Here is a 25,398-nt window from a genome sequence, read left to right as displayed (position 1 = left end):
AAACATAGCAAGAGTGGTAAAACATGAAAAAAAATGAAAATCTGAGCCTTGAGATACCCAAGATAACTGCTTTCTAAACAATTCTCACCCTTGCTAAGCAGCATACACTATACTTCTGCATAAATCATGCAATTCTGCCCTACTGTACCCAAAAGCTAATTTTCTGAGCTTTTCCAAGCACTTTTCACCACGGACTACATTTCCGATATTCCCTAATTAATACCTCCCTAGCCACACATGAACTTGCAAATAAGAGTAACGAAAATGACAGGTGTTTTTTTTTTATTTTGAGAAATAATTGCCTTAGATCAGGTTGTGCTAAAGTTACAAAACCAGTTGTAATATAAGAACAGTGTTCTTTATTCTGGCAGTAGCTAAGAAGAAAATGCCAGCTGCATTTGATCCGATCTTTCTTCCTATTAAACTTCTCAATATTATAATCATATCTTGTTGATGTAGGCAAATGTTGGCTCATAGGAAGTCATAACTTCCTTTTTTTTTTCTCTCCTATTCATAGGTTTGGAAGGGGTGAGTAACTTCTTATCTGTATAAACCAGCAGCAGACTGCCACTTTCCATGGCAGACTGTGCTGACTGGCATTGCTACGGATGCGGGCTTCCATCCCTAGCTGCATATGGCTCTGTCTTTCCTTACGCAGGTATTTAGTACCTCTCCAGGCAAAACAGCATTTTCATCTTTGAAACCACACCCCTTCATAAGGGCTCTTTTATTTTGTAGATTTTTGTAGAATTCATGTTACTACTGTATGGGAAAATTATGGCAGAAGTCTCATTGTTCTGAGTGTAAATAAAGCTACCTGCTCTCAGTGTGTCCTTAGTTTGTAACAATACCAACCAGCTAATACTTGGTCACAAAAGAAAACTTACTTTGTTATCTCACTGTAATGGCAATTAAAATTATTCCCTTGCATTTAATGTGGTGAGGTACCACCGTCTCTCCTCTGTACTGTTTAAAGCAGTTTGTGATGGTAGATATTCGTAAGAAACGCTCCTCCTGTCCCCCGTTAATTATCAAATTCTGATCAGATAACCCAAATAGATGTCACAAGCAACAGCTAAAAACTAGAAAATCATTAGCAGAGGATTTATTAGAAAAGACTTCTGATTATGAACAGATATTGATAAGAGAGTAGATGAAACTAAAAATGTAGCTTCTTAGACATCCCCAGAACAGCCTACTTTCTTACCAGTGTTCGTGACCCCAGACTGGAACTTCTCAGTGATTCTAGTTCTTCTGTCATCTTGGAAGCTAATGCTTGGAGATAGCCACGAGCATCCTTCTCATCACTTACCCTATTGTGCAATTACAAAAACCTGTTACTTAACAGTTTCATGGCTCATAACACCAAATACTGTACCACCAAATAATCAGTCTCTGCACTGGATTCAGGAACACAGCAGAAATGGACAGAGCAGGGAAAACTCTCCCAGCAGCAGAAAACTGAATACATCTTAAATTGCCCGCTTCAGATTTTTCTTTTATCTGTTTCTCCTGATTGTGGCAGTTGCTAGGGAAACTCAAGTTTCCCTTTCGCCATCAGCAAGAGTTTTACAGAGATTCACTGTTATTGTTTGGAACACGATCTGCATATTGCTTGTTCAGCTTTCATAAGGGCTACCTTCAAGTCCTTCTTGTCTTGCATGCTGAAAATACTTGCACATAGCTTGCTAAAACAACAAAGAAACGAGGGAAGAACTGACCCGTGATTTAAGTGCAAGTGCTTGTCTAGTACAGCTAGTGAGGTTCTACATATTAACGAGGACCTTTTACATCATTACCATCTTCCTGAATGAATTTATCAAAATATTGCAAGTTGGGTGATTTAATGATCACTTTAGAGACGGAAGCAAGTTGACACCAAAACCCTCTCCTCTGTACTTAACAGCATCTGACAATTTCAATTGTCATTACTACACAGCGATACTAGAAAGCAGAAGAGAAGCAGTTAATCAGCACTGAAAGTATCATGCTTTTGTTGATCCCAGACATAGTGCAAGGGCCTAGCTATAGATTAAGAATAAAAAAAAAAAAAAGGCAATCAATATTTCAAAAGTTGAACGTGGCCATCTGGATCTCTAAACAATACATACCATTGAATAATTTCTGCAATCTGAGCTTCCCAGTGAGCAACAGATTCCTTCTTTGCTGCCAGGTCTTGGAGCTCATCTTCTAGCTGCCTGTTCTGTGCTGTTAATTTGTCCACAAAGGAGCAAAGCTGAAATAAAAGATTAATTTCACCCATGGCTTAGGTCAGTTTCAGACTTTTTACATATGCATGTATCTACATACCTATAGAATGTGAACAAACAAACCACCTTGGGCTATCTGGAAGTTCTAACACAGACAAAAGAAGTGGAAGGGGTTCTTTTTTTTGTGGAACTGGAAACTAGCTCCTGAGCACAGAACATCACATTGCCAGTTCACACAAAACAATCCAATGCAAAGGAAAAGAAAAAGCAAGTGTAGAGGCCATTGAGAGGAATGAGCTGTAAGCCATCAGGAAGGCAGGCACTCTTTGTAAATACTTCCCTCTCTGTGCTGCCTTCATGGAGAAATCAGAAGGTGGTGCTCTCCGAGTTGTGGGAATCAATCCCACAAAGAGCAGTACTGAGATGCTAAAAAGTTACTGTTTAGCCAGATCTCTGACATTTATATGGCGAAAACTACCTTTATTTTATTCAGATATTGCCTGGACATTCAGAGGTCTGTTCTGATCAATGAGTAGACTACTTCAACATCAGAAAGCAACCAAGAATTTTGCTTTGCTTAAAAGTGTTTCCTAAAATAATTACCCTCTCATTTTCTGTTGTTAGCTTTTTGTTATCTTCCAAGAGCATAGATCTTTCACGCTCATATTTCTCTTTCATTGTTCCTACTGCTTCCTCCATTTCACTGTGCCTAAGGAGAAGGACAAGAAACAGAAACAGTTATACTGTAACACTGCTAAATCTGTAGACTGGGATTTTCAAAAAAGTAATAAACAGCATTAAGGTGATATACCATCCTGCACAGATACCTCTGCAATGCAATACAATCAAAAAAGACATCCATAGTTAACGAATCATGTTGGAAAGTCTACCTCTCTCGCTTTGTTTTCTCTAATTTATCCTTTAATATCATGATCTCTTTCTGCAGTGCAAGCTGATGGCTCTCTGAATCATGTACTTCCTTTTTCACATTTTTTACTTCCAAAACGTGTGATGCTTCTCGTCGGACCAACTCCTCTTCATAAAATAAGATTTTCTTTTCCAGCTCAGACTTAATTTTGGAAAGCTCTTGCTGATGCTCTAGTGTGGCACCTGCTGCTCGGCCTCCCTGCTTCAGCTACAGAAGAAGAGAAATCATCAGGAAGAGACGATGATCTTTACATTTTGGAACATTACTTAAATTTAGAACTGTCAAATTTGTGACACTTTGAGTGATTTAAAAGGTGCCTATCTCCAAGCATTAAGCCCCATAAGTGACTGCTCTGATTACATTACTCTAATAAGGGGTTCAAATGGGTTGTAGAGATAGCAAATGTGGATCACATTGGTTTAGTATCTGCTTAGAATTCATAAACTGGACGTTTTGAAGACATTAGTGTCCAATGAGATATTAAAGTACTTAAAAAAAAAATCCACATAAATCTGAACAGGCTAGGTCAGACTTCTAGTAATGCCAGTTTTCAGTTTCTCACTGGTATCAACAGTTGGGTAAGCACAACTATTGCAGCTCCGGTGTCATGAGTAAAAATTTGTCAAAAATATGTAACCTTTAGAGCTTCCAGTTCATTTTCGAGTTGCTTGGAGAAGACCTCACTGTGCTCACGAAGCTTGCGTTCTTTTGATGCTTCTGCTACAGCTTCTTCAAGTTGGGCTTCCAGCTGCAATGAGAGCAATTTTAAGTCATGTTAACATAAGATAATGCTACCTGTATCATTCATTTCCCTTCCCCCATATGGATGAGCAGAAAGTTTTCTCTATTTCTGTTTTATATTACCCCAGTATAACAATTGTTTCTGAATGTCACAATAATTGTTTTGCCTTCATTGATCCAGGCATCCATCTGTCTCGCACAGTAGAACTACTACTATGTGACTTTTTGTACTGATAGGAACTACATCAAGTATGTGCAAGGATAACTGCATAGCTTCTACCAATGCTGAAGAAGGAAAGGACACTAGGAAGTCATTGCGGTCGTGAAAGAAGAAAGTCTCCCGCACTTACAGATCAGTCCTATGCCTCAGTACCTACAAAGGCGGCTTAAAAATCCTAACCTTTGATCCAAATTTTTGCAAAATACTGCAAATACGAACACAGAACACTTTTACCTTGCAATTATAGAACAAAGTAAGCTTGATCATCCACTTATGGACTCCAGAAAGCTTATCAGAAAGACAATTTAGTGGCAACTAGGGCAACTGTTGCAATTCAAGCAATAGTGGCACGGTTTAAAAATCTGACAGGAAGAGTAAGATTTGGTTTTCTCCATTCAAATTCAACTAGCACAGTTGTTTTTAAAAGGATTTTATTTAGAATTGTGGGCCAAGATAATGAACTTACAGGCTGTTCTGAATAGAAGATTGATACAGCTGTTAGGAAAAGGAGAACAGAGGAATTTGTAAGAACAAAGACAGGAGATTATAAAGCCTTGCATGGAAATATGTAACCGAACAAGCAACAAGTCTTGAAAGCCTGGTGCACTTTGCTCTAGCAACAAGGTGCCACAGCCCTATGCATGAAATACAGTGCCACAGACACCTCTGCCTTTCCCAGTTAACTACCAATTCTTATTCATGGATAAAGATCTGAGAAACTTAATCTCTTAGTACTACATTTTCATAGACTGCCCTTCAATTTGCTAGAAGTCTTCTAGAAATGTTTATAAAGATCTTGAATGTCTCTTCTACACTTCACCCAGAGAATACATAAAATTTGATTATTTTTTCAGTGATTAAAATACTCTGGGTTAACCACATTAGCTGTTTCTTATACCCTCTTCTGGTTATCCGCTTCATCTTATGTAAAACTATAAATTGCCTAGAATACTGACTGGAAATTAACTTGCTTAAAGATATTACAGATATTCTCTACAATGACTAACTACAGAGGAATGAAAACCACCTATTTAGTCTGTATCACTATTCCTCCCTCCAGCTGAAGAGAAAAATTTAGTTGAGAAAACATTGAAGTCAGAATACTCCAGCCTCAAAGCACATGAAGACATTAAGCTTGCTAGGTTTCAAGCTGACTTATGAATCAGTCCACAGGAATCAAAACAGAAAAACTAAGCTGGGCATCTATCAAGAATAGTTTCCTCCAGATTAAGATCAACCCGAGTACAAACAAAAAAGATGACTCAGGTCATTTCCTGATATATCAATGAAACATTCAGAAAAAAAATCAAGACCTATTTTGTGATCTGCAGCAAAGCCATATGGAAGAGTTACCATGATAATTTCTTATAGACAGACAAAGTAAGTTATCATTAACAGTCCTGATTTTTCAATATAATCACATCTGAAATACTGGATAAGCAGCAGCTGAAACACGTTGTTCTTAGCTATTTTATCAAGCTACCTCTTTTCTGATCTTCTCCGATTTACGGATGTCCTGTCGCATAGCATCAATTTTCTGCATGCTCACTTCCACCTCTTCTTCTTTGTCACGAAGTTGACGGGACAGCTTCTGCTTTTGGGACCGCAAGTCTCCCATCCTCTCACTGAGCTCAGAGAACTCCTGCACAGCTAGCTTTCTTTGCTGGTGGGCATCCCTCAATTCTTTGGATTGTGTCTTTAATCTCTCTGAGGCTTCTACAAGTTGCTGGTTTAAATACAAAACACAATAAGAAGAAAGTAATTTGAACTCCAGATATTCTTTCCAAGAAGAAAGGAAGTAGACTTACATAAGCATGACTTGAAAGCTCAACCACCTCACATAACTTTAAAGAATTATTAGTAATACTTAATTTAGATATCTTACATTTTTTTTTTACTGTGTAAGCAGCTGCAGTAACATACCAAGACAGCAGTTATTCTGCTTCTACTGTGGCAGCTCCAACAGTAGCTTCACTGTTCCAGAAGTCTTTCTTATAAATCTGACTACACAAAGCCACCTCACTTCTAAATAACTTAATTTCATATTACCACCATGTACCTGCAGAACAGTAATCTTTTTTTTAAAGGAATGTTTTAGCAGAGAGCGCATTCAGGGGAGCCATCAAAAACACTGTAGCAGCACTGGGATGCTGAAGCAAATCTTGTGAAATTCTTCAGAAAACTGAGGCAGATTCCTTAGAACAAACTGTGAAGCTCTAATACTTTAATTCTAAGTATAAAAGCTGTTTCCTTAACAGCAAGTAGTTAACAAAAATTAATAAGATCAAAATACAAATTGAATGTTCTACATAAAATCATTTGAAAGTGGGCAACAGAAAATAAGAGAAAGAGCAGAACTGGACAACAGAATAAATGTATACTAGTCAAACGACTTCTAAAAAATTCTGCTCTTAGTAGAAGTATTGCAGGAGCATTCATTAACTTCTCAAAAGGCATGTGTTCAAACCAGGAGGAGCAGATTTGCCTTCTCTCCTACTCATACAGTCTGGTAAAGAATACTTACCAGCAGTTAACAGAAAGAAGACTGTTAAATTCTATTGGACAAAAACCCCAGAGATTTTGGCCCATGGATTACTTTTGGGTCCATCTAAATGCCACATGAAAAACATGGCTGCTAGACTTTGGTAGCTTTTGGTAGCTTTTCCAGTATTATCGAAAGTGGTATGTAGTATATGCAAACCCCTATTTATTTTACTACAAAATATTTTGCTGACTTCAACTAAGAGACTGTTACATTTTAGGAAGCAAAGGTGTAATTTACAAAACAGTAAATAAATTCAGCAATTACATAAAAGTCATCCTCAGCCTTAAGCAATAATTAACCTTTCGGTATTACAAAAAGTAAGTGGGCTCATGCTGGAGCAGTGACCTACCTCTTTTACCTCTTTCATATATATATACATACATATATATATATATATATACACACACACACATACATACACACACACACATATATATACACACACACGCTTTTTGCTATGTACAGGACTGATGACTAGTCATAGATCTGGGTTTAACTCCTGTGTATACTGAAACAAGTTGAGAGTAATTAAACAGTTAAACTAAAACCATTCTTTAGGTGTTTGTTCCACCTAGCAGAACACATTTGAAATAAATGTCTACCAACTTCCAGAAAACCAGTGTGCTACTTTGGAAAACTACTGTATTACTAATGCAATTAACAGGTTCGCTAACATCTCAGTATAGTTTTAAAAAGCAGCATTTAAAACACTAAAATTGCAATCACAACAAAATTGCTCCATAACTACTTCACATGACCATTTTTAAACATATCTATCTTTGGATCAATACCTTATGAAGATCTTCCTTTTCTTGCCGCAGTACTCTGCACTGTTTTTCTAGTCCCTTCAACTTGTGTAGAGAGTCTTCATGTTCTTGTCGAAAAGCCACTGCATCTGCAAGCTGTCCTTCCAGTTTACTTATATCTGTAGATTAACACACATTAAAGGTAACTGGTCTCAAATTTACACCAAGCAAGCAACTGTTTAAGGTAATCTGGGGGCACTGACAACCCCATATAATTTTATTTTTTTTTAGCCTGTTAAAGAAATCCTCCCAAAGACTGTCATCTCTTGAAGTGAAAAAGCCTTAGCACAGAGCTTTGTTTTGGTTTTGAGGAATGCATCTTACAGCCCTTGAAAACATTAAAATAAACTTGAGTTGTTCAAATTCTAGTTCTAATTTGTCTCCTAAAAAGTTTTCATTATATGACAAGCAAGACTACAGTCAGTCACTAGTGCGTCCAGCAAGAGAGGAAAGGACTATTTATTTCCTAGAGTAGGTAAGAACTAACAATCTGGGAAGGAAATTCCATCCTGCACAAGGCAGGCTGGAGACCTGACTGCCCATATTCCTGGCAGTATGTTCCCCTAGTTGTTCTCTCTTTACTTCCAAAGAAAACCAGAGAAATTCAATTTGAAATTATCTCTTTTAAGTGCAACAAACTAACCACCTTTATATATTTCTGCTCAGTCCTAAGAGCCGATAAGAAAATGAACTGCCATTCTCCATATTGTTTTAATTATTACTTCTTTTAAACAAATAAATAAGAAATTGCACAGGGAATAACTATCTCACTCAAGCTCCACTGATGTCTGCGGCAGAACAGGAAATTAGAACTATGTATTCAGGAATCCCACCCACTGCTGTAATGATTAAAGTATTATTCCCTTTCTCATTTCAGCACAAACCTCCTCCTACTCTACATGAACCAATACCACTACTTTTTAAATGAGATCATACTGCTAGTATTTATATTTAACAGGACACCATTGGCTGAAGAGCTGGATAAATCTGAACCATTTACAGAAGTAGCACCTTAATGTAACTATTTTGACTCAAACCAGTTCCAGAATATACAAGAATAGCTTTTTTTTGGAAGTATAATCTACTTCGGCGAGCTGAGCTGATTTTTGAAATTCATGCACCTACAAAGGGGGTATATTACCAAACTGCAGGGAAAAAAAAAAAGTCAGGATCAGCAACTCAGCATCTGAACTCACTTATGCTATACTACAGGCCCCTACAAACCTCTCAGCCAAGTCATTATGATTCAAAGCTATCATTTTGTTTATCATTGATTCCCACTTAAAAATTAGATGCCACCAGGAGGTTTGTATGGGTAAACTAACAGCATTGTCAAGCAACAGATTTTCAGTGATATGGATGAGTCAGTCTTCTCTCAGGACAGATGCCAGTATTTGTTGTTTTGCAGTGCTCAGTGCTTCCTAATTAACGCATCACCAGACAGAAACACAAAGGGAGGAGGAGCTCAGAAATATTTAAATATGAACTATTATTACACATCCTCCCACCTATCACCTTATGTTACCAAAGAGCAACTAGTCTTCTCTCCCCACTGTCTCTTACACCTACCTCAAATAAAACCCCTCCAAAACAATACACACGCCCTTCAAAGAAGCAGGAAGAGAAGAGGATCTCGTGAGACTTCCACAGACACCACAAAAAAAAAAAAAAAAAACTGAATCCATCTAGATGATTCGTTACACTCTAGACTCCCCATGCTAATATATACTATCAGGCTGAGCAAGTGGAAGAAGTAGTGAAGTGCTCATCTGGAAAAACTGAAATGCCTCTTCATATTGAATAAGACTTTAAAAAAAACCTTTGTTTTTTTTAGCACCTCAAAACATTACTTCTACTCACTGCAAAAACACAGTATGTATTTTGCTACTCCAATTAACATTAAATTGCATTACTATAATTACCATGCCAGAGGCTTACCTGTTAATTTGTTCTTCAACCGTTCAATTTCTTCATTTAATTTTTTAATCTCCTTATCACGGCTTGCATTTACTGTAACACACACTGGACCCTGGAGATTCTGCATTGTCTGTGTAGATTCTTAAAATTAGAAAAGGAAGGAAAATGCTTTCAATAAAATACAGTCCAATTCTTCCTAATGAGCAGAACTAAGAATCCAAAAGAATATATACCACTAACCTTGCAGTTTTCTGTTCAGATCCTGCTTTTCTTGTTCTAATTTCCGTATTTTCTTTTCATAGCCTTCTATTTGTGAAGTGTTCTTTAAGTCACGCTGAACATCCATATCTTTGGTTACAGCATCAGACTGCACCACACTCTTTAAAGTGCCTCTATCAGATAAAGAGCTGAAAACAAATACATAAGTTAGAACATTTTAATAAATATTTACAGAAGTCTATAGCAGTGACACGCTGGGATTCCACCAAATACGCACCTTAAATGTACACGAACAATTACTGCAGTAATTGTCAGGGTAGATGAAGTCATTATTCCCTAGCTACTGCATATGCTGCTGTAGAATTAACATACTCTCATTCAGGACTTCAATGATGCAGATGTATATTCACTTTACAAACTACCTTAAATGACTGAAAATGTTAACTATCCTACGCCAAAAGTTACCACTATTTGACAGCGAAGTATGCAACTAAGTGTACCTCCACCGAGAGAGTTGAGAAACAAACCCAAAAGTTTGCTTTGAAGTGTGACAAAGATGGATTTAAGTTCAGTCGCACGATCTCACTCTGAAAAGGATGAGATGTGCGTGCTGGGCTCTTTCTGAAATAGTATTGAATGGAGTAACAAACCCTAGCAAAGGGAAATAACTTGATAACAAACAGGGTAGAATAACCTTAAGGCCAGTAAGACAAGTATACGCTTGAATGATCTCTCAAGTCAGACAGAGGCCATTTCAAAGATGTGCAAAGTGAGCCACTACTTATGTCAACCCAGCCTACCAGCAAGACTTTGGTGCAACAAGCTAATCTTGAACTCTTCCTAGCAGACACGCAACATGGACAAGACTTGCTCTCAGCCTCTCAATGCAGGAACAGCAAGTTTACACCCAACTGCAAGTGGCACATGTAATCCCTTAACTTTCATTCATTTCAAATAGATAAAATATTAAAGACAGAAGCATCTAATCTTGGCAAGTATGATCAAAACATGTTCAGACAAGGGAATAAAGGTTTATCCACAGGTACACGTATGGACATCAACCTTTCTACATGTTTATAAAAATTAGAATTTCCTAGAATTAGCTGCATTTGGGAAACAAGTTTAATGAACAACATATTCTTTGCTTACCTATCAGTTGTGTACGTAAACCCAACGAATGGTAAATGCAATCCAGAAAAGCCTGTATGAGAACTTGGTGGCACCACTTCCTGCATGAAAACAAAATGCATGAAAACCCAAAAGAGAACCTTTATGGACCTAAAGCCATTTGATTTAGCCGCAGCAGTTAAAAGACAGACAGCTAACAGAAAGACTTTTCTTATAGCATACCAATAGACAATTGCCAGTTACGTTTCATTGTACAGTCTTCCACTGTCCCTGGATGAACTTTATTTCAGATCAGGTCACTTAATATAACGACCTGAATTTAGGAGCCTCCTGAACCAGCACTTGAAAGGGCAGCACTTCAACAAGTTCAAAGCACAATGCAACTTAGTAAAAGAAAACTCAAAATTTCAAGTTCCTGATTAAAAGTTACCTGGCATCAAAATGCATGCTGTTAGATTTAGTATGCTACTTATTGTTAGAGATGTAATCAAAAAACATGACAAAAGCTCTTCGTTTCTTGGAATACAAGCTGATGAACAAATTACCACAAAAGCCCTCTGCTCCTTCTGACCTGAGTTTGTAAGCTACTCCACAACAGAAACAGAGGATGGGAACACCAACGTCCCCACTCCAAAAACCAACCTCCTGGCTCTTAAGTGAGTGGAAAAGTAGCAGTGTGAGCTTTCTCATATGGACAGCTGTGACTACAAGGTGCACAAAGAACATACGTGTATATCTGAAGACAGAGGTTTTTTGGTTTTTTTTCACCTTTGAAAAGGAATAAATCCAAATACTAGCTCCTTGTAAAGGTAAATTAAAAGTGTAACTAAGGTATTTTTTTCCTCACCTAAGTATGTTTTAAGTCTGACTGATCATATAACAGTAGTCCATTTTGGCATCTACCATGTAGAAAAGCAGCTCACGATTTCTGACAACCCAAAACACTAAAAAGATTAAAAACTTGAATTTTTCACACTTGAAATGACTTATTTTTCATCTCCTACATTACTTATTTTGAAATAAGTTCTCACTATCTTATAGTGCAGCAAGGTTGCATACTTGCATTAGTGAAATTTAAAAACAATGACTCACTGGATTTCTTAATACATCATCGTCTACATCAAAGTTTGAAGTGTCAGAAGGACTGCTAACATCTGGAATGTAAGGTGCTTCTAGGTTTCGGATGTTATCCCAATTAAGTCCTTCAAAAAACGCGTGAGACTTAAAGTCCTCTATTCCATTCTGTCCCAGTCTACGCTCCCTACTGCAGATAAGTCGCTGAATAAGATCTTTTGCTTCTTCAGATACATCTGTAACATGGGATGGAAACTGAAATCGTTCCTAGAAAACAAAACAAATAGAGAAATTCTTAGAGAAGAAATCCATTCCTTCACTTTCAACGGTAGTTTCAAAAAGAACGTGCTAAATGACACCAATGAAACTGGAAGTGAAGAGTCAAACATTGTTCTAGTTCCAGTGAGCAGTGGCAGAGCACAATGCAAATACATTCAGTGATAGACCTTTCGTCTTAAATTGGATTTCAAGGACAAGTAATCATTTCTCAATTTCTTTAATACAGAACTGTTTGAAACTAACTGCAATTACAGTAACTCTATTAAAAAAGAAAAAAGTTTGCTTTTCCTAAAACATACAGGAATTTTGACATGCTATAATGCATTAAAGATCATAGAACAAGGGCAGACCCTCACTGGTATTCTTAGTCACAGATCCACCAATCTCCTGAAGATGTACTCCTTGAGATTTTATTTATTTCAACTCTTAAAAACCCATGACAGTAGTCAATTCTTTACAAAACATTGTTATATTTAAGGATGCATTTTTCTAATTTATCAGTTAAAAATCTGTTTTTCTTACCAAAATATAATCTACATTTAGCAAAGATTTATATTACATAAACAAACAGAAGATTTAAAAATTGTACTTACCACTAACACTTGAAATTATTCTAGATAAAAACTGGGAAAACTTTTTCTATATTTTAGCTTACTACTAAGTACCACTGTACAGTCAAGAAGGGCTTTTTGGTTTGTTTTTTTCCATAAGGGACAACAGCATGCATAATATAGATCTTTTTATAATACAACTTTTCAAGTTTAAAATGAAATCATTAGGGACTAAAGCAGCGTAATTGAAATTAAACTTTAAAGCTTCAATTGAAAAATATACAATCATATTGATTGTGTGTCCAAATGAGATTGTATTAAGTATTAAGTCTGCAGGACTACAACTTCAAATTTCCTCCTAAGCAGTTTAAGAGCCAGGTAGTCAGAGTCTACACCGGTGACATTTGCAACCAACTGGTTCATTGAACAAATTAAAGCAACAGAGATTAATATTCATCACAGCAAGGGAGTCAGCTTTGGCAAGGATTTAATGTCTTATCCATCACTACTTCACTGTGAGAGCACAGCATTGTAAACACCAGTAAACTCCACTCATTTCAACAATACACCCTACACAACAGCTTCTGGCCACCTCGGATGAGTATGCACATAAACACATCCTCCTAACACAGCTCTTGAAAGGACACCATGAACTGATTTATATTCCTATTCTCTAACGTTAAAAGTGCACCCAGAAGCTCCGACTCTTCTCTACCACTTTTACCCTGGACATACCCCTAACCTCACATTCTTCATCCAGCTCAAATTCACGTTTTTCTATTACTTCCACTAGAAGCAACTCCCCTGAACCTCATGTTCTTCACGTAGCTCATGTCTACACCAATCGACTTGCCTGTTCTCTTTTTTGTACTGTTATCGGCGTGACAGAAAATGTGCACAGCTGTATAAATAATGCATTACTTCACTTCTCCTGCACAGCCCAGATGAAACTTTAAATGGGTCTAACATGAGAGTAGGTTTTAATTTTGATTATGTGACGACTGCTTTCCACCAGCATTTAGAGAAAAAATTCAATTTGACAAAGAATTCAGTTTCTGCAGTTCAGAGAAGCAAACATTCCTAAAACCTGAACGAAAAAACCTACATAATATGGTTCTAAAACATCACAAAAACACAAAGAACTACCATCACATCAGTATCTTTAAGCAACAACAATTTCTCTGTGAGCATTATAATCTCAATGAATACACAAAAATTTAATATAGCTCTTACTTCATGATTCATAATCTTCCCATAGGTTTCTACTAATGACTCTGCATAAAAGGGTGTTTCACCATACAGCATTTCATACATGCAGACACCCAGTGACCACCAGTCACATTCAGGCCCATATTTTCCCATTCCATCTTCCATTGCTTGCAGTATCTCAGGGGAGATGTAGTCAGGTGTACCCACTGCTACCGAAGACTGTACCTTAAAAATAAGGCAAACATAATTTTCATAAGTTTTCAAGTTCTCTCAGCAACTTTCTCACTCACACAGCAGTATTTCTGACAAACAGAGACACCAGGACATGATTTTGGAAAGGGAAGAGATTTATAAAATCACAGCCACAAAATAAAGAAATATTAAGAAAGTAACAAAGACTGCAAAGATTAAGTTCCAGTCCACTTCAACATAAAAATCAGTTGATATGTTTTATTTTGAACACAGTAGAAAACCAAAATAATCACAGCTAAGTGAAAGCAGAAAGACAAGAGGAGAATACGTTTTCTCTTTGTGTCTGTTTATACTTTAAAATTGCAATTTGCTGCCAAAAGTTGAAATGAAAAATGAACAAGCAAGGAGTTCAAGTCCTACGCCCGAATTTTACAGTTTCATTTGAAGATCATAAAACAATGTCCCAGGGCAAGTAGTTCCCTATTTTTATTATGTCAGAAACTGGTTTAATGGTTATTGCATAACTTGTAACTGGACACAACACAGGTGTAAGGTGGGGAATTGCCCTGTGCCCAAGTAGTGGGGAAGCCCTGACCATCAGGGCAGTGACAGAGCAGCTCTAATCGCTTGGAATATGTTCTCAGGTTTCACATAGAGTTACAACAGCTCCTTCCAACTCATTCTGCATTTTAAAATGGTAAAACTGACAGGCATTTTCTGACTACAGAACATCATCAAGACCTGAGTTTGTGCCAAAATCGGTGACCGATGGTGAATGCTGTACTTTGGCAGGACTGGCACCTCAGCAAGCACCCTAGACTAGGCAAAACAAACAAAAACCTCATGAGTGATTTAGCTTTTAGGGGTGTATCCAGTCTGGTGCACAAGATGGCCAACTACCATAATGTTGCTGTTCCTTTTGTAAAAGGCATAGGAGATAAAATGCCTATTAATTATCTCCTCGTTTTGGATGACTCATATTGTCATGGCTGCTAGGTTCCTGGTCACCTATGATTCCAGCAGATAAGTAACATCAAACTTCTATCCATTTTTAAAGGTCTTTGGATAGTTAATAAAAATCTCAGGAGAATTCAAATGGCTAGTAGAAGAAAAGGTAAAAGTTAGAAAAACATAGTAAAGGATAACTTTAAAGGCAGCAGCCTGTGAAACAAGGAGATGCAGATGTATAAATGTTTTTATAAATATGCTGTTATACACTTCACTTAATTTTTAGCATGTCAAAAAGCTTACAATCTCTCACATCCCTGATGCACAATGACAATATCTAATAGCTTTAATACTAACAAATTACTTAAAAGGTCCCACTACCAGTGACCCAATTAAAATTGGTTTCATACATACTGTGCCATCTTCACTCATTTTCAGACAGGACCCAAAGTCTGCCAGTCGTATGTGGCCATTCACATCCAAAAGAACATTATCAGGCTTTATGTCCCTGTTATAATAGAAAGAAGTGAAAAGATTTAAATATATAATATTAGTTCTGCTTGTAAAACAAAATTCTTTGTTATTCTGATGCAAGATTAATATCTTGGGATACCCATGGGTGCAAACTTTTTTAATCGCAGTATTTACAAACCTCTCCTCCTGCTGAACTTACAACTCTGCCCACAATATTGAAGCCTTAGATTACATCTGAGATTCAGCTCAAAGCTGAACTCTTGAATGGTCAAATAACCAAGCAGAACAGTTACAGTGAGTCATATGACTGTAATGGAGGGGTAGTTTACTTCATCAACATAATTTCAAGACTATATACATTACAATATACTGTTTAGGGGCAAGAAAGACAAGAAAAAAGGTAACTGTTTAATCTCATGTTTTGCACTAAGATTTATAACCAACTTCTAACTTCTTATTTAAAAAGATTTTTTTTACTGCTTCTCTAAATTTTGTTCAGCATTTCTGTTCGCCAATATTTTTCACTTGCTATTCAAGACCTATTGCACTACTGTACACTATTGCACAGCACATTTGCTTCTATGGGTACCTAAAGACCTTTGCATCCTATGTACACACACCAGTTACTCTACAAATTCCTCTAGCTCTAGAACATCCGAGTCTTGCAAGGTAACTCATACCAGTCTCCTTTCCTTCCTTTAGCCAACACTACCCAGGATCAGCTCCCAACATGCTAGCATATCACCATGCCGTTTTGAAATACTATTTTTCTCCTGAGCTAGCAAAAAAAAAAGATAATCAAACCTATAAATGTGTTTATTTGGGTTGGTTTTGGTTTTTTTTTTAATATCATACTTGTTCAAATAATATTATGTATTACTCATAGGTAAAACCACATGTGCTTTACGTTAAACCCACCAGTCTGGTTCCACCATAAAATACTGTATTTCTCTTCAAATGGGAAGTTCCAAATGCTACTACACGTACTCAAAAATTGTACAACAGCTTCAGCTTTATTTTTGAGGAAGAGAGTAGAACTACTAGGAACAAGAACAAAAGTGCTCTAGTACACCTTGCTACATAAATGTGGAAGTTGCCAGCGTCAGATTTTCAAGGTGCTGAATTCCACAGTTTCACACTTGAGGAGACTTACAAGAGAAATCATGATAGGTTTAACAAAGAGTCCTCATGTGTGTAAAAATCCTGTCAATCTGATAAATTTTTCCAACACAAACTTGAATTGACACTTTTAAATCAAGGGCTAATGCTTTGAAATTAATTACTGAAACTCCACTGATACTGTTGCTCATTAGCAGTACTAAGACAAAATAGCAAATTCTAATCTAAGCCTGTCAACGTAAATTAAATGCATACTTACCTGTAATAATACAGAAAAATACGCACTAACTCAGAAAATTAGACCATCTCACTATGCTTTCCCAATAAACTCATTAGAAATTTTCTATTTTTAAACTTATTCCATACATTTCAGTTCCAGATATTGTCAAGATTCCCTTACAGTCCCATAATCACAAGTCAAGCTCAGTAGGTGCAGAGGACTACTAAAGCTTATATACAACTATACATATATTTTTTTTCTTTGTTTGTTTTTTTAAAGAACACTGCTCGCAGTCCCATTTGAAGCATGAGCCAATCTCATACAATACATCTCTGCTTTTCTGCTTGACATTCAGATCTCGCTTGCCTAAGGGAACACTGTTTCTGTTCAGAAAAGCTTAATGCTTCATCTCTGAGCTCCACTGTTTCCTATCTACAGCTAACAGGTCATATAAGCCTTTAAAGGGTCCTTGAAATCCTCTTCAGAGCAATCATGCTTCCTCCTAATCCATTCCAGTTGCCAAGCAGTAATTTCTTGGGCATTCACACATCTCCTATTCAAAGGGTACGTTTTGGCCTGAGAGCCATTCACTCCTATTGCCACAAGAAACATTCATTCAGCCCCAGGAAAAGACGGAGCTGGTTAGTTCATTGGGCCATCTTCCTCAGAAATGGGTGCAATGGTGCTTCTGGTGAACTTCTCCAAGTCCATAACGTTTTTAAATCTCCACGTATCAATCACATTTACTCAGGGGAGTATTACAGAGTTTATGTATCATTTCTCTTTTTTGAAATACTGATCCAAAGACCAAACAGAAGAACTGAAAGCGCTACAGTCTAAGATTTCCCTGTGTCTTTTAAACATTAGTTGTAAATAAAAATCACCTCACTTATCTAATGGTTTTCACCCATAAATTTCACTAAAAAAAAAAAAAAAAAAGATAGATTTCTTACTTCACAGACTAAGAAATAAAGGCCTAAAGAAGTAAAGGGACCTGGCCAAGTCAGACACAACGCTACTATGAAGTCCACCTCTCCTGACCCAGGAGTTTCAATGACCTATCACGAACCTACTCTTATGGCCATATGTAGCTTTCAGTTAACTGAAAAACCTCACTACTCTCACACTCTGTATTTCACACTCTGAGCAACCTGATCTAGTCCGAGATGTCCCTGCTCCTTGCAGGGGGGTTGGATTAGATGACCTTTGAAGGTCCCTTCCAACTCTAACCATTCTAAGATTCTACGATTTTTCTAACTTCTCTGTTTACTGAAGTCAAGCTATAAAGTCAGCCTATAAAGAGACAACTGCAGAGGTTTCCAGAATAAGTTTAATTTTGCTTTCTAATCGACACATCATACACAGTTGCTAAAACTGAAAAGTAAACAAAGGATAGAAATTCTCACTTGATCAAGACACTTGCAATGATGAAATAAAATATTTATCAAATGCCTTTCTTGCACTACTCACAGCTCTTCTAAAACAGTTGCTCCAAAAGGAAGTAAAAAAGAAGCATACAAAGTGTACCCTACCTTCCTGACCTGTTTCCTCTAACAGAGAACGAGGAATATTGTACGTTCTTAACTACTACAGAACACAACCTAAGTTAACATGATGGTAGGCACTGATCCGCAACACACATCCTGTGTGCAGAAACAATTAGACCAGCACATTACAAAAACTGTTTGAGGACCTCAGGTAAGTAGATGCACTGATGTTATCATGGGCTTACTGTGCATAAATTTTGCAGAACGTCTAAGTATTTGCAGAAAATTCAAATTGGCTCAGACTTCTAGGTTGGCTTGGACAAAGGCAGACAAATATTCATGAAGTTAATTGAGGATAAGTCAAGAAGTCTGATTAAAAATAAAAGCTTTAGTAAAAGGTTAGTCAGGTAAATGTCACTGCTTATAATATCAATCCATCAAAACTTGATATTTAAAGTGTAATAGCTTTTGCAGCTGTTATACAGCATATAGAAGCAAGTACCCACAGTAGTTTGCCTATGTCTACTGCACCCATTCGTATATGCAGCAATATCTTTAGGATTAACTTCATATAACTGCACCTGTATTTTTTGCCAAGTGAGACCATCTTACCTGTGCACATAATGCAGCTCATGTATGGAATGTATAGCAAGCACCATTTCACCAATGTAGAACCTAGCCATATCTTCAGGAAGCTTGTCTTCAAACTTACTGAGAAGTGTCAGTAAGTCACCACCAACATAGTAGTCCATCACTAGATACTGAAATGGGAGAAATAAAGCAGACAAGTACTGAGAGACAGCTGGTAAGAAAAAAAAAAAGTTTATCAGTTAACTACTGAAAAAAAACCCTTTCACTAATTTTTTTCTCTGCCTGGGGAAAGCAGTCAAAATTGGCAGCCTTTTGCATTACTTTTATTTGCTTTTTCAGTGTAAAAAGATATCATATTCCTTTAATAATCACAGTAATGACACATCAGCATTCAGCTCTTACCATAAAAAACACCCCCAAGATATGTCAGCAACAAACAAGTAAATCAGAGTGAGTTTATTCCTGTCTTAACTGCAGTGTAACAATAAGAAAATTATCTAATATCAACAAAACTAATGTAGGTTATCAACCCTTAAACTGAGAATTTCCACAGGATGCAGGAAGAAAAATCTATAGTTAAAAACAATACTCAATGCAGCTTAGTCTAAAATATACATCTCATGACTAATTTTAGTTTCCGTAACATTTCAACACTACTAGTGGTTCCAAAAGTGGGTCTTATCACATCGACATCTTCAAATACTCATCTTGGCACATGCCACATCATGGATGCATAACACAGCTGGCAGGAACTTGATGACACTATACGTTAGGGATGCCCAAGACAAGCCAGAAGCACTGCCAAGCAAGAGGCACTGCAGTAGGAAATGTAAAAATCAAACATTCATGTTCTTTTGAATATATTTCAATGAAAAAGGAAACAGCCTCCTAGGCCAATCAGCTGTTATCCTATTCATGGAAAGGACCAACACAGATAGGGTAACGCGAAAGAAAAGGACTCAGATGTGCTATTTGTTCCTCACACCACAAAACGAGGATTACATTTTAGTTATTTCCTAGCAATAACCAGATGACTACCTAGTACCAGTCTTGAGCCATTTTATTCCATGCTTTCCAAGACTCTTTGATAACGTGGTTTTAGGAATAACTTTGCTTATTCTGGAATTAACATTCCAAAGCAGTCATCTTATTTTTCTTCTCAAGGTAAAGGAACCTACAGTCCACTGCCTCTGCCACAGATTCATCTTCCACAGGGGAAGCAAATTAAAAAAGATAGAAACCCAAAGGACCATAAAGTGCAATACTAACCATTTCCTCACTATCTTTTGGCTGAAAAGAGTGACTCAGAAAGGCATAGGTTTTGATATTTCTCTTTCCATCTTATTCAAATTATAGCTTAATTTGATAGGCAAATTCCATCACTTATGTTGAAATCAATCAGTCTGTACTGCATAACCCACCAAGGAATTTTGAACATGTGTTGGAACACTGTACACATGCAACAACTACATTTGAAAACAAAAGGCTACAGACAGGAATCAGCAATCTTAAAAGGGATACTGTGTGAAGTATTTTCTCTCAAATTCAAGGCTAGGAGAGCTTATAGAGTCTTCCGTGGGAGCTGAAATATGCTGCCTGCCAAAGAGACACGGTAATGCACTTCCCTCAGCTCCCACAGCGTTCGTAACTCAGCAAGAACTCTGTTGACCCATGAAATGAGGAACTTGGATCAGAGGAAGATGATGAGACCTCTTCTATAAGAAAGTAAAATTTTATTCATCTTTCAATTCACAACGACCTTCTTGCCAGGAGGCACTTCTCCCTTCACATGAGGTTAAAATAAAGGCTATTTTGATGATGAGATCTAGACGTACTGCATTCCTTGCAGGGAAGTGACTACATCAAACAGGGGGAGAGTAGTTGAAAATCAAAGAAAAAAAAAAAAAAGAAAAAAAAAAAAAAAAGACATCAAAATACTCTTGTGACTACTCAGAAGCCTTTACGAGGCTGACAGCAGACAAACATACATACGCCCTTCTTCATGGATGAGACTGGGAAAGAAAACTTTTCTGACAAGTCACAAGAAAACTAGCAGATTTGAATCTGGAAGAGATTAAGAATTTCAGGTCCCATACATGTTTCTAATATTCATGGATTATGTTTCACCTACACTGTATCTGCTTCAGCTAAATCACCAAAGTCTTATTTAACCCATCTTGACTCAAACTGTCTCTACAAAAGCTTTCTAAGAACCACAAAAAAGCCATGCCAGCATTTCCATCTAACTTCAATTAAGAGTTGGCTGTTTAGAAAACACTACTACATGGTGTATTTGCCTCTAAAACACTTTAAAACTACAGGAGCAGAACCAGAACACAAACTTCAGAACATACACATTTTGTAGAATTTTGTGTTTCTTACTTAAATATAAATTCTGCATCATCACATGCTCTACTAATATTAAATAGAGGGAATAAAATCCCAATTACTTCCATACTCTCCAAGGGCAGCTACTACTTTTCTACCTTAACATCTTACCTTCTCTTTATTTGCCTCATTCTGAGCCCTTTATCATGCACCCATAGAAGAACGGCAAAGCCCTAGGTGTAGGAAGACACCAAGATTTTCTCTCTGCCTCAGGTTAGTTTACGTGATTTTGTATTTAGGAATCACTAGCCTTAATGCACAAACATCACTGGGAGCAGATACTAGAACGCAGAGTTTTCTTTCAGAGGACTGATGTCCACTTCAGGTTGGAAAGCCAAGCTCTGTTATCTGCTCTTGTTTTGTTCTCAGCTTTGCATTCCATTCTACAAGGATCAAGGATGAACAGCACAGATAAATAGTAAACCCAGTCTGTTCGGGTTCTGTAACACGGCAGCACTCTCCCAAGATGTGGAAAAATGTGGCTATAAATTTCTTCAAGCTGAGCAGAGAACTGAACAGAGATCTCTTAGCCCCTGAACAAGTAAACCACTAAAATGCTATGGAAGAGAGCCTTCTGTCTCGGTTTTTGGATGAAAGTCACTTCCTGAAGTGTTTCACCTTTTCTTCATCCATCATTTACAGCAGAGTGACTGAGATGCAGATACACTCCATCTGTGAGCCCTAGACATTTACATGAGATGGATGCTGAGTAACAGACCAAATTGGAAGGCAGCATCTCAGCACATGCAGAACCAGACCTCAGGCAAGCTGGGAACCTGCTGACTTTGGCTGCCAGGCAGAGTTATTGCTTTCTTAGATACTGGATCTTAAATTAGATGCTAGATGTCTAAATTCTGCTGTCAAGTGAAACTTCAACATTTAAATGCCTTTGGGAACTTGGGGAAAAGAAATATAATACTGCTATAGCCTGCTTGGAACAGATTTGTATGAAATGGTATTAGCAACACTAGATCTCCCTCTGTACTGTCATTACTGCTCCTTGCTATCTTGCACAGCTAACAATTTTTCCTTAGGTAGCTCCATTCTTACAAGCTACTTGGAAATATGTTATAGGATGTCTTAGGTTATGTTTATGCAAGTCTGAATCAGGCTGTTTGCTTCTGAGAGAATTTGAAATTATGAGCTATCTTCATGAGGCAGCGCCAGAGAACTAAACTTTGAGAGGGTGAAAATCTGGATCTATCACAAAGCACTCAATGAAAATAGTCTGTAAAAGAGAGTCTAAGACCTAACTACTTAATTGCTTACAATGCACTTGTTATTCTGAAAATACTTTTAGCATGATAGTCAAATAATTTGTTTTCTTTCAGCACCTGTGAAAGTGTTTGAGTATTTTCTAGCTATTTCCATATGCTTAGTTCCTGAATTCATTGGCAGCCTTTTATCAATACATTTTGTCTTATTTATAATCATGGCTTGCTGCTGTGGAACTATCAAAAAAGCATTAAGAGTGTGAAAGCTTTCACATTACAGCTATGGCAGTTGTTACAGAACTAGCAGGTTCGCAAACCCAGCCTCAAGTAGCCACACAGAAGCTGTACGGATCAGTGCATGGCAGTACGTTGGGGCTTTACTTACTTCGCTGCTAACCAGCACTCTCCTGACTCCTGTGACTAAGGTAAATGTAGCTTCTATGTTACAGTTCTAGTAACCCATCATTAAAATGTGTAATAGGAGTAATGAGTAAGGGTTGCTAAAGTCTCTCAAACTACAGAGACGACCAATCTGCTGATTTAACAACATATTTTATTTAAAAACTTTTAAGGAATGGGCTATTTTTTCCTGAAGCTTTAAAAACACCAGTTTAATCAGGTTTTTAAAAGAAAATTTTAAATTACTTTTATCATTTTAAAATAAAATCTTGCTTCAAAAGACATTCTGAAAGTTTAAAATAAAATACAAATATTTCCTACTTTCACAGAGTTAGCACCTCTCAAATTCTTTAATTGCAATATTATCCAAAACGTTAAACTTAAGCATGATGTATTTTCTGCAAGGGTAGATTAGTTAATCTAAGGTGCTTAACTAAACCTCAACATACTATAGTACTACACAACTTTCTCACTCTCCTGGAGTTACAGTCAGTGCCTTTGAAGTTTTTCTTCAAGGAGAAAACAAAAATGTCGAAGTACTGCTGCGAGGCATGAGGGGGACTGATTTATTGCACTAATATCCTTAAATGTACCAAAAATAAAGTTCTTTCATAACCTAAAGCTTTTATTTGCTGATGAATCAAACATACCAAATAGTTCTCATCTTGAAAGGCATAGTGCAACGTAGTAATCCACTGGCAATCTCCATTCACCAAGACATTTCTCTCCTCTCGGAAGCAAGCTGTCTAAAGGAAGAGAGGGGAAAAAGCCACTGTCAACATCAACAAGTAGTTTTCACAGGACGAATATATATGGATGTTTTACGGGATTATCTAAAATTACTGAACAGAGGTCTCTATTCATTGGAATTCAGTCTGCACAAGTGACAAGCCAGGGAATCTCTGCAGGCTTGTAGTCAGGCATTCAGTCACTCTAATCCTGACTGTGACCTTAAAAAAAAAAAAAAAAAAACAACCCACAAAAAAACCCCCACACAACCCCAAAAAAACAACCACCAACCAACACACACCATACACCCCCCAAAACACCAAAAAGCCCACAAACCAACTGGAGTCAACACTGAATCTTTATTCCATAATGCATTTTTAAAAGCCAGAAAAACGATAACGTGTCACTGCAATATGTAGCAGAAAGATAATGGCTCTAGGAAAGTAAATCGGGTTCTTCTGAGAAAGACCTTTGTGAAAATAAGTTTCATGTATATTTCTTACATTACAGTTCCAGTTCCAGACATTGCAAATACACTATAGGAAATAAGCAGATTTTACTATTACTGTCTTATCTTTGTCCAGTATAATACATTTTCATTTTCAATAATCTTTCCTCTACTTCAAATAGCACGCTGCAACACTTGAGAGAAGCAAGCTCTGTGTAACAGGTTTTCTCAGCATCTTTACATAAAACCAACTTTCATAAACTTCAAGCAAGTCCTTCTTAATAAAAATATATTAATGTTTTTATTGGATCAAAACTATCAAGATGCAGACTTTGGGACTCTTCCACTACCCTCAATTCAGACAGACATTATTAGGATATTTGGTAGCTGCAGATTCAAGTGTTTGGGTTCTAGATAACAATTGGGGTTTTTCTTTGTTTTTTTTTTTTCTTTGCCATTGCCACTTATCCGGATGTCTTAGAAAATGTACTATGGAAGGAGCATGTCTGGGAAGCTCAAGTCCTAGCATACACCAATTGCCTCTTATAAAGGTATCTCAACCATTCTTCCCCCTAAGGAAGCAAAATTCAATTTACATTTCTACTGAAGACCACATACTGTGGCCATCTTGTAAAGTTAGTAATTATCGGTGCAAAGAGATGTAAATTGTAATTAAACGTTAACTGAGAGTGGTTTAACGGTTTATGAATGCAAGGCCAAAGTATTACTCTACAAAAAGCCTGGCAGCAAGAGCAGCTCCAAGTAATCCTATCCCCTGCCCGCAGCACCAGAGCACAGTGCTTCTCAGTTCTTCTGGCACCACAACATGAGGAGGCTGCCAGCACAGAAAACTAGTTTGTTTATTTTTGAAGACATCAGTTCCTTGATCCAGTTCACTGTGCAACCTCAAATAGCAAGGGAATGTTATGAGCACTTCAAAACCAGTAATGCTGCTGGACACTTTGCATCATGAATTCAAAGTATAAAACTCTCTTTCTCTGCTTACATTAGATTAAAAGGCCTTGAGACGTGCCTTGAAAAAGCATGACAGGCTACCTAAACAGCCAGTCAGGACTTACTCAGACCTGTCAACAGTAATACACTAATGATTATGGATTTTGCTCTCAGAACAACGAACACAAATGGTCCACCTTATTAACATAAACGGCATGCCTATTTTTGCTTGCAACCCATTCACAGATGTCAGTTGATATTCACTAATCTTTCCTGCATCTTAGGGGCTTCTGATCATATGGGGTTTTTTTTCTTGCAGCTAAATAAGCCTTTTGCTGTGTTTAGTAAGCCACACAAAAACCCCCATAAACCAGCCAAGCAATGTGCTCATATAGTGGACAATAAAAC

The 25,398-nt window shown here is 37.2% G+C and overlaps 1 protein-coding gene across 13 annotated transcripts in view; it reads right to left on the bottom strand.

Moving 5' to 3' along the window:
* The window catches only part of CDC42BPB (CDC42 binding protein kinase beta), a 98,112-nt gene that overhangs the window by 27,995 nt on the left and 44,719 nt on the right, over positions 1-25,398 (bottom strand). For all 13 annotated transcript variants that reach the window (XR_015258790.1, XM_086749990.1, XM_086749991.1 and 10 more), the window contains 15 exons: positions 23,510-23,605; positions 18,880-19,028; positions 15,382-15,475; positions 13,852-14,052; positions 11,807-12,055; positions 10,736-10,815; positions 9,608-9,774; positions 9,389-9,508; positions 7,436-7,569; positions 5,583-5,825; positions 3,776-3,886; positions 3,101-3,345; positions 2,814-2,919; positions 2,112-2,236; positions 1,208-1,313 (listed from right to left, as the gene is read on the bottom strand). Coding sequence is in view for 12 of the 13 variants with exons in the window: in XM_086749990.1 (XP_086606116.1) it covers positions 1,208-1,313; positions 2,112-2,236; positions 2,814-2,919; positions 3,101-3,345; positions 3,776-3,886; positions 5,583-5,825; positions 7,436-7,569; positions 9,389-9,508; positions 9,608-9,774; positions 10,736-10,815; positions 11,807-12,055; positions 13,852-14,052; positions 15,382-15,475; positions 18,880-19,028; positions 23,510-23,605 (2,226 nt within the window). In the remaining variant the exon portion in view is untranslated. The remainder of the gene's footprint in view (positions 1-1,207; positions 1,314-2,111; positions 2,237-2,813; positions 2,920-3,100; positions 3,346-3,775; positions 3,887-5,582; positions 5,826-7,435; positions 7,570-9,388; positions 9,509-9,607; positions 9,775-10,735; positions 10,816-11,806; positions 12,056-13,851; positions 14,053-15,381; positions 15,476-18,879; positions 19,029-23,509; positions 23,606-25,398) is intronic.

Source organism: Chlamydotis macqueenii, chromosome 5 (assembly GCF_036417535.1).
Source record: "Chlamydotis macqueenii isolate bChlMac1 chromosome 5, bChlMac1.mat, whole genome shotgun sequence".
Classification (NCBI taxonomy): domain Eukaryota; kingdom Metazoa; phylum Chordata; class Aves; order Otidiformes; family Otididae; genus Chlamydotis; species Chlamydotis macqueenii.
The sequence above is the reverse complement of the archived record's forward strand: the minus strand, read 5'-3'. Positions and strand labels throughout refer to the sequence as shown.